The sequence below is a fragment of the Sceloporus undulatus genome, chromosome 1 (assembly GCF_019175285.1).
Source record: "Sceloporus undulatus isolate JIND9_A2432 ecotype Alabama chromosome 1, SceUnd_v1.1, whole genome shotgun sequence".
In the NCBI taxonomy this organism is placed as follows: domain Eukaryota; kingdom Metazoa; phylum Chordata; class Lepidosauria; order Squamata; family Phrynosomatidae; genus Sceloporus; species Sceloporus undulatus.
In genome coordinates, this window is record NC_056522.1 from 263,935,224 (window position 1) to 263,945,296 (window position 10,073).

A 10,073-nucleotide genomic window follows, 5' to 3' on the forward strand; every position below is an offset into this window, starting at 1 on the left:
GGTAAAGCAGGTTTAAAGAAATAACAGAAAAACATTAAGGTTATAAGGTTCAAAACATGAAGACACTCTTTTCCTACAGGATTTACTTTACTGTCTTTAAGTAAACACTGATGTTCTCTTCCAGAGGTAGGAAGGCTTACATTTCCATCTCCCAAAGTTATGAAGTCTTCTCCATTCACTCATTCATCCCATTTACGACACTTCATCACTTTCTGCTGAATAAAACAGGATATGAGATAGACCACAATTAACTAGGTTCTTATATCTATACTACGGAGATTTTCATCATTATCAATACATTTATAGTGCTAGCCAAAGGCTATAACAAAAAGCTTAAAATATACTAAACATTTATAATAAAGTACAAAAGTGCAAAAGGCACCCCATAATTTAACAAGAACTAACCCAAATAATGGCCAAGCAAGTATAAAAGGTAAAAAACTTTCCAGTTATAGGTAAATTTCTAAGTTGCCAACATGAAATCAATTTAACATTTTGAGTCACCATGGCAGTTTGGGGCCTTTTCATCCAACTCTCTTTCTAATCTTTTTTTACAGACAAGGCAAAAAGTACTACTTTATGTGTTACAGTCACTGGTATCATTCAAAACAAATTGAACCGATTGTACAAAAGAGCTTCCACTCCCATTTGTCAGCAAGGGTGTTAGGAATCCCTGTCTGGGGTTGCTATACAGGGGATAAATTAGCATGTAATGCACAATGTCCTCCACCTGTCAATGGCTGCAAATGTCTGTTTTCAAATAGCATATTATTGTGTCCATCTAAAAAAAATTCACATTGTTAGAAACAGTAGTAGAGAAGCCTCCACAAGGGAGATCTTGCTAATTAGAGTACACCAAGTTTTTAAGAAAGGAAAGCTACTGGTATAAACTGCCACACTTAAATGAATGCTTGTCACTCACATCCTTGGCATTTAAAGTATCTATAGCCCAGAAGTATTCAACATTCCTCCTTTGATTTTCACATTGTGTTGTGGAATTAAAATGGGTTTAATTGACATTCTTACCACTTGATGTATGTAAGATACTCAACACTGTAAAACTGCAAAATATTTTTATTGTAGCACAAACATTAAGTAATCTTGGTTGGAAAAATATCCGCACACATTGGGTGGGGGGACTCAATGTTTGATAGAAGTACTTTTAGCAGCACTTACTGCTGTGACTTCTGGAGGCAGTGTGTTGTAGCTGAGCTTCTTCTGGGATATCACAGCAAATGGGATGAAAATTTTGCACCCAAGTGCCAGTTTTGTTTACTTCAGATGCTCACTCCCAATTCCCTTTGTCTATATAGTTCCACAAGAAAACTACTTTCTGCCTTCATAGTGCTGAATCTCTTATGTATATCACGTAGTTAAAATGCCAATTAAATCTATTTCATCTCCAAGGTGTAACTCAACAAAATGTGTAAAATATCAAAGGTGCATCTATAAGACATTGTAGCCCTTGTTGGCCTAATTTTAGCAAAGACATTCATTTCCATTATTTCATGAACTACAGTATAACTCTGTATAATATAGTGGTCTGAATCTTGACTATGAGTCTGGAGACTAGAGTTTGATTCCTAGCTCAGCCATGAAACCCACTGGGTGACCTTGCGTGCATCACATGGTCTCAGACTCTGGGGAAGGCAATGGCAAACCTTCTTTAAATGAATCTTGCCAAGAAAACATGATAGGTTCACCGGAGGGTTGCCATTAAGTTTGAAAAGTGTTGAAGGCATGCAACACACACACACACACACAGAGTTAGCACTTATGATGACAAGATGTGGTTTTCTTAAACTGCAAAAAAAAAAAAAAAAAAAAAAAAAAAAAAATCTGAAAGACAGAATCTGCACAACTACAGCATCCCAGGTCCTGCAATCTTATATTTTAGTGGCAATTTCTCCCATTTTTTCTTACCTGCCATTGCAAAGAAAAACAAGATTCTGGACAGCTGCAATAGTAGAATTGTCATTCTGTCCAGTAACAAGATGTCTATCCACTACTACATGTACTGCATCTGCTTTGCTGGCTGTATTGAAAGAAAAATATATTCACATGTCTTTCTGTGACCTGCCTTGGGTCCCAGTCTGAGAGAAAAATAGCATATGCATGAAAAAAACCAAAAAAAAATGAGTAAACTCACATGTTAAGACTTTGCAAGCTCTGCTAATATCTAGTAAAAACTAAAGTTTTTGCTCCTGTTCCTTATCAATGTTCTAAGCATGTATTCCATCTGCCAAATTGGAAATGCTGTGCCTATTTTCAGGGTATTTGTTTCATTCTCCTTTTAAAGCTTGTGAAACACACATGCATTGTGTAGTGATCTGAGTGTTGGACTAAGACACTAGGAGACCAGGTTTTGAATACCTGCTGAGCCATGAAAATCCACTGGTTGGTTAACCTTGGGCAAGTCACTCTCTCTTATCCTCAGAGGAAGGCAAGGACAAATCTCCTCTTAACAAATTCTGTTTAGAAAATCCCATGACAGGTTCTCCTTAGGGTCACCATAAATCAGAAATTACTTGAAGGCACACAACAACAACAACTGCCTTAGTAATAATACAGATCTAACTTAGGCCTCTTTCACAATATGTTTTGATAACACTTTAACTGCCACAATGCCACTGTATGGAATTCTGTGATTTTTTGCTTCATGGGGTATTTAGAATTCTCTGCCAAAGAGCTGTAGTTGAAACTCCAAATCCTAGGATTCTGTAGGATGGAGTCATGGCAGTTAAAATGATATTGAAGTGCTATAACTGTATAGTGTAAAAGAAACTTTAGACTGAGATTTGGATCAGCAAAGGAAAACTGTGGCTTGTCAGAGGTTGTTGTGAGTGCAATTTTAATCAATTCTATCAATCATAGCCAACATCTGGAAGGTTCCATAGCCCACCCCCAGTGTGGATCATCATCAGATTACAGACACAGTGAACATTGGACTTCATGTGCAAGAGGAAGTCTTCTCTTGCAAGGCAAAGGAGGAAGCCCAAAGCTTCCCACAGCTGATTTGCAATCGCTTACTCCCAAATTCTGAAATAAACTGTGGTTTTAGCCTGTCAATCTGAACTAGGTACAAACAAGAGCTCAAGATTCAGTCACATCAATGAACAGAATGGCATGATACTTTGTGTGTCAATTTCAAAATACCAAGATAAAATCATCAACCAGTTCAGAGTAATTACTCTTTTAAAATGTTTCCCAGTTCAACACTTTAAGAGGAAACCTAGCTGGAGTACTCTTAAAACTCATAATTAATCTTTGTGCAAGGATTACTGAGGGAAATCCAGCAGGTCATCATCATTTTTGACAAATTCTGAGTGCCTTAAAACAGTAGTTCGACCTTTCCTACATTGCATCAATCACTCTACCCAAAGAACCTACTTTCTTCCAATAAGGATATTTATATGTTCACAGACATTATGTTACAATAACTTTAAACCCTCACCCCACTAGATGGGACACTGTAGTTCTCCAAGTCACAGGTTGGGTTTTTTTTGTTTTGTTTTGTTTTGCAAAACTCAGAAAATGTGAGACTATGGAGTAGGCATTTTACAACCTGTCAACTCAAGAGTTTTAAACAGTGTCCCTGAATTTTAGTCACCTGCCATGTAGCTTTTGAATCCCATAACACTTTCTTACAATGTCTCACATTTTACTTAAATGCAATACAACCTGACATTTTTTTTGTGGCTCACACTTTCATTTTATCAAGTTTGGATAAAAACTGATTGCAAAAGAGAATGTTAAAAGGACATACCGCTGAAGGTAGCTCCAGAATCTTTTGCAAAGTCTTCAACAATGATAGGCAAACTAGCAAAATTAGGCAGCCTTATTAGTTCATACACAGAGGGCTGGAAGAGACAAGGTAATGCCATCATAAAATCATAATATAGCAAAATCTCTTACAGAAAAGCAATTGCACTCTAAGGAATACCCAGAACCAGATGGTTCCTTGGATTCTTAGAAAGAATTCAGGCTCAGGTGGATCTTGTTCGCACCAATTAAACCAGTTCCTAATCAAGAGAATATATTCATTAATTCATACAGGATTAATTATCACTAAATTCAGGACAGGCTCTCCAGATGTTATTAGACTGCATCTCCCAGCAACCCTAGCCAGCAAATTCAATAGTGAGGAATGTTAGCCGTTACAGTTCAGCAATTTCTGGTGGACTGCATTATTCCCACATTTGCAATTACTACATGCTGTATAGCCAAGAGAAAACACAATTGTAGATAAAAACGAACCCACCACCCACAATAACATATAAATTGCCTTTAATATTTGACAAAAAACCAAACACACATCAGAGCCATTTGAGGAAATATTCTTATTATTACCTACCGGTAAGCATTCCAATGTTAATTTGTTCCCTAATAACTACTACATAAAACTGCATGCATTGTGGCTTTTCTTGAATTTTTTATATTGACTGAACTATTATTTTCTTCATTTTTTTTCTTATAGCCAAGAGGCTTATGAAACAGTAAAAGACAGATTTATTAACATTTTAAAAAGAAGACAATACCTGTTTGCTACTTGGCTTTACTCTGAAATGCCACTAAATTTTGAGCCAAATGTGACTGAATACAGACTCCCACAAGAGATCTAGGGCAGAACTATAGATGTAATCCAGAAATATTAGTCATTCTAAAAGGGGTACAGGTTACAAACACACTAATCTATGCATAACAGAATCTTTTCAAAAGTGCTATGTATGAAAAATCTATTGCTTACACATACTACATCCACCTACCCCTGTTAAACTGTATTCTTGAAATACCCAGGATTTGTCCTCATTCGTAGCACAACATAAGGCAGCAACTCCATGTCCAACAGCACAAATGGGCTCTACAAAAAGAAATGATTTTACCTAAAATCCCTGTGTTAACAACCAGAAAAAAAACAGTGCGTTTTATTTCAAGAAATACAGTTATGTAAATCATATTGTAGTTATTGTTTCTCATCCAAGCAATCAATAAAACACTTGCAATGCATTTAAGGTGTAGAAATGCTACAAATATATACAGGCTTTACTCAAAATGACAACTTTAGAGGACAGACTTGGTAAAAAGCTGTCAGTTGGAGTACTGTTGATATACACAGCATGTGTATATCAGGAATACACACAAGGATACATTACCTATGCAACACTTTGTTACAAATTAGCTACACCAGTATTGTATTATTATTAAGATCAACAACATCTCTCTAATGGGTTCATCCTAGCCAAAAATACAGGTCATAAAATATTACTCATATTACTGTATATACTCATGTATACGTTTAGAAATTTTAGTAAAAAAACTGATTCAAAAAATCTGGGTTAATTTATCCACAGGTCAATGTAAATACTGTACTTTAACTCTTATCAAAAAAGGAACCATGCCCTGGTGAAAGGTGAGAGCTTAATCTCTTCTCGAAGCAACAAAAAGAAGCATCAAACCCCTCTACTATCTCATCCATCCTGCCTTTAGGGGGAGCACAAACAGTTATGCCTGTCAAAAATTTTAAAGATCTTTAGCATTGTTTTTCTTTGCTTCATCCTTTACATCCTTTGTTAAAAACTGCTAAGTTTTACCCTCAACTTATCCATGGGTCATATCAAAATCCATAATTCTGGCCCCAAAATCTGCGCTCAACTTATACATGAGGTTGAATTATAGTCGAGTATATACAGTTGTCATAACATCTCTTAGCATATTTTCTAGTGTAATACATGCAAAATACCAGGGTAGAGCATAAATCCCCAGAGAAGTTTACCTACTGTTCTCAGAGCTGAAATGCTGTAGTATTCTAGCCAAGTAACCACTGTTTGCCAGATCTGTCATAGCACCAGGGCAATCAGGAATCAATAAAGCATGATATCTAGCACCTACACAGGAAGAAGAAGGATAGCACAGATATTCTATGACACATCCAAGCACTGCTTCTTTCCAAAGTAACATTTCATAAAGTTCAACAGACTGCCAGAAATGACTCAGAGGAGTAATACTGGAAGAACTCCCTGGAAGAACTTCTTGCTACCCCATCTACCTACTCAGTTTTCAGTCACAGTATATTAAAGTTATGGTTCTCACATCCTGCTAATCACTCTGTCAAAGAACCTGGGCCCCACCACTATAGAAATAAAAAGCCCAGCCTCACCCAGAAGGACATTTATAGGTTTACAGATATTTTGTTACTGTACTTATCATTTACTTTAAATTTTAACTACAGTGAAAACTGCAACAGTACTAGTGAGAATAAATACAAAGAAATAGAAATAATAATTCCCTTAACAGAATAGATATTCATCAACCTGCAGGAAGATACAAGGGGTATACAGGAGCAAACTGCTATTTATTATTATTAATTAATTATTAATTAATTATTATTAATTAATTCAAGAAGGGGTTGAAGACATACTTGTTCCAGCAGGCATACCCCGACCCCTGAAGTACTCCCCCCTCCCCTCTCAACAGCATTGGAAGCTGGCTTGAGATTTTTTATTTTGGGGGGTGAAAATGTAACTGTGTTTTATCCTGTTTCTATTGTTGGTTTTTATTGTATTGTGGATGTTTTTAACCATGTTGTTAAACCGCCTTGATCTTTGGAAAGGCGGTATATAAATAAAATTTTATTTATTTATATTATTTAAAATCCTGCATCCAACCCCACAACATCTGCTTTGCACTGGTGATGACACATGCCACTGATTGAGAACCACTGCTATAGAACATGGATTTTATCTTTCCAAATAATGGCCTTTGCTAACGCTTCACTCCGTCTAACTAGTCTTCCTGGAACATCCAGTACAGGCCTCAAAGAGATAAAATATCCAGTTCTTCCTAAAAATATACTCATCTCCCAGTCACTGCCCCCAATGGCTTGACTCATTCTGCCAATTTCAAGAGAGTTTGATTCTGAAGTTGTCAGAAAAGGTTTTGCTCTTCCTGTCCTTCCACCTATCAAGGGCATTTCCATGGTTGCCAAAAAGAATGGGACTGACCTATTCCAAACTAAACACAGCCTCTAGACATAAGATACAGAGAAACTTTACAAATACAACCTTGAAACCGCCTTTCAAAGGAGGAGACTCATTGTTCCACTAAGCCCTTGTCACAGACAGCTGGGCTACTCCCCCACAGTGTCTGCAAATGTAGCACTTCTCTCTCTGGAATGAATAGCAGCCATGCTACAATGTAGGAAAAGCCATGGGGATGTAACAATGTGAGAGAAACCCAAGGAACAGCCATGCCAAAATGTGGGAGAGATCAAGTAACTGCTTCATTCTAAAACAGTGCTACTCCAAGTGGTGATCTGTGGTCTAGTGCTGATCTGCGAGCTACTGGTTTCCAATTCACACTGACTTTCCAGGAAAGAAAGAGTTATAGCCAATGAACACAAATGTAGTACTTGTCCCTGGTGCCTTAGGGGGGGAAATGGTCAGTCCCCCATATCAGATAGCCTGAGAATTACTATTCTAGAAGCCAGTGCATGCATAAGTATACCACTTAAATGAATGGCATTTCAAAGTTTGGCAAGATTGGGTCCCAAAATTGGTAGCAAGAGACACTACTCTCTCTCTCTACCGATAACTGATACATATTGAGTTGCAAGTCAAAGGATGTCTCACCATCAGTTGATTCCAATTTGGCAGGATTTGCATACGGTTTCATCCGAAAGTCCTGGATCCAGCGCATGTTTGCTTCATTAACCCCAGTGAAATCAATTGACTTTCCCTATAAGAATCATATTTCCAAGCATATTAAAATAAATATATGCAATAAACCTTTGAGTTTGAAAGTTAACCTTAAAATATTGTGTGTGTTTGTGTGTATGTATGTGCCTTCAAGTCACCTATTGACTTATGGTGACCTCACGAATTCCATAAGGTTTTCCTAGGCAAGAATACTCAAGAGATGGTTTTGCCACTTCCTTCCCCTGAAATAGAGCCTATAGCACCTGGTAGTGGTAGTCTCCCATCATGAGCAACATTTGATATGAGAGCCCATTATTATAGATACCAGCCATTTTCCCATTACTGGATGAAAGAAAACAGACATTTCACAGGAAAACCACTTGATTCAGTGTAGGCCCTGCTAAATATCCTTACACAGGAACAACAACACAATTTAAGCATTTGATAATGGGATTATTACCTTAATCAGATACCTGGTGCTGATTATGAGTTTTTGCCTTCTTAAATTTTTCAAGAGCAATTTGAACTACCTCTGTCAGCTATATGCCAATATTTATAATGGAAACATTTCCTACAAGCCAGATTTGGCCCTTCAACTTTATGTGCATTTGATCATCCCTTAATATGAGAAACACTAATTGAGGTCAAACGTATTCAAATTAACAATATATATTATACACACACACCCTTCTGTTGTCCATAAATAGATATGACAATTGAGGTTTACAGCAAGAATAGAGAACTGGAATATCTAGTTCTGGTTGATCAATGGTATCAATTTTAACATTTATAACTAGTATGGCAACAGATTTCCAACTATGTTTTAGCAATAGCAAGTACATTTTATACAACAGAAAGTGCTCTTTTGGGTATATTGGTCACTACAATGTCTAATCAAGAAAGAGATTTATAAATCAGGAAATTGTTGGAGATATAATACTGCTAATGCTTACGTACTTCATGTTTTGGAATTGTCCCATAATAGCTACATTTGGGGACAAAGTAATCATACAAGTAAATTTGCTTTTGGAAAGTTCCTTAACATTTGTGCTTGTTCTTTTGAATTATTTGTTTCTAGGAAATTAACAAATGGCTAACAAGTTAATTTTCTGAGCTCTTTTGACTGCTAAGTGATTGATATTTTGTTATTGGAAAGACACTTTTTCCTTCACCTATGATCCAATGGATAGAAGACATAACAATGCTTACAACATGGGGGGGGGGGATTATGCATAGGCAAAATTTACTAATGGACTTACATTTGGTCAGCTCTTATAGAATATTACAGTACAGCTAATGAGGATATTTTTCCTATTTTCATGTTTTTGTTTTCCTGCTTTTGTTATACTAGATTACTTTATGTTCCTTTTAAAGTAAAATACTAGTAGTAGTAGTAATAGCAGTAGCAAAAAAATGGGGGGAAGCATATTAGTCTTTCCATATAAAATGTTCTGTTTTCTGTTAAAAGGAAACAGATCCAGGATTTGCATTTTGCTGGCAAAAATACTCCACTCACAGAAGGTGCCTCAACCAAATTTCCAGGGATCCTCCCTCCACACAGACCTCATTCAGCAGGTCCCCAAATTCTCAGTGTAACATTTACGGGAGCAAGAGGAGCTGCCATGGGGAGGAGGAGTAGGGAGCATGTAACACACTATCTACCAACAAAGATGTAAATTCCTGAATATAGATATACCTCATATTTGTACTGACCTGAACCCTACTTACTTCCACGTTCAAGAGGCTCCATGCCTGGTGAGGAGATAGCTGAATGAAAATGGCTTTCTATTACCTAACAAAAAGCAGTGGGCAATGGCTGTGTGTACACCCTCAGTCCTGCAGAAAGTATTTCCAACAGCAAAAGACAGTTTTTTCACGCTTACACAAGATTGTTCCAACAAGGAAGCAAGAACAGCTCTTTCCCATCTTTATGACATGCATCCTTAGAGGTCCTCTCCCCATCATATCTCATCAGCAAAGAGAAGTCTTGCCTCCTTCACCCCCAAAAATAATGGTGAAGGGGAATTGTATGACCTAGGGCCCAATTCTTCTCAGAGCCACTTCACACACAAAACAGGACCTCCATCAGAACAGGATTATTTCCTGTGACTTTTCACACAAGTCTCAGTACCTGTTAATACTGACAGTTTCCAACCATGGTGATCAATGCTACAGCTAGCATTCTTACTTACCCCTGGAGTAGCTACCTGAAGATTAAAAGCAGTGCTCGCCAATGTAAAAGAGTGATTGAAGGAATCGGCAGATACACCTGGTGAAGAATTAAATAATGTTTGTGAGAGGTCTTCAAAGTGAACATTTTTCATTCTATTAACTCGTTAAATCTGGTAATCGCTTTACTCCCCTAAGAGGAGAGACTTA

At 37.1% G+C, this 10,073-nt stretch overlaps 1 protein-coding gene across 2 annotated transcripts in view; it reads right to left on the reverse strand.

Annotated features, from left to right (window-relative positions):
- Positions 1–6: 6 nt before the first annotated feature.
- Positions 7–10,073, reverse strand: part of GATD1 (glutamine amidotransferase class 1 domain containing 1) — an 11,465-nt gene continuing 1,398 nt past the window's right edge. The window contains exons 2-8 of one of the 2 annotated variants that reach the window (XM_042466342.1): positions 9,887–9,963; positions 7,629–7,734; positions 5,778–5,885; positions 4,767–4,861; positions 3,767–3,860; positions 1,924–2,035; positions 7–212 (exon numbers count right to left, since the gene is read on the reverse strand). In XM_042466342.1, the coding sequence (XP_042322276.1) occupies positions 206–212; positions 1,924–2,035; positions 3,767–3,860; positions 4,767–4,861; positions 5,778–5,885; positions 7,629–7,734; positions 9,887–9,963 (599 nt within the window). In that variant the 3' untranslated portion in view covers positions 7–205. Of the gene's footprint in view, positions 216–1,923; positions 2,036–3,766; positions 3,861–4,766; positions 4,862–5,777; positions 5,886–7,628; positions 7,735–9,886; positions 9,964–10,073 lie in introns of both variants that reach the window. The other variant, XM_042466335.1, reaches the window with a different exon arrangement.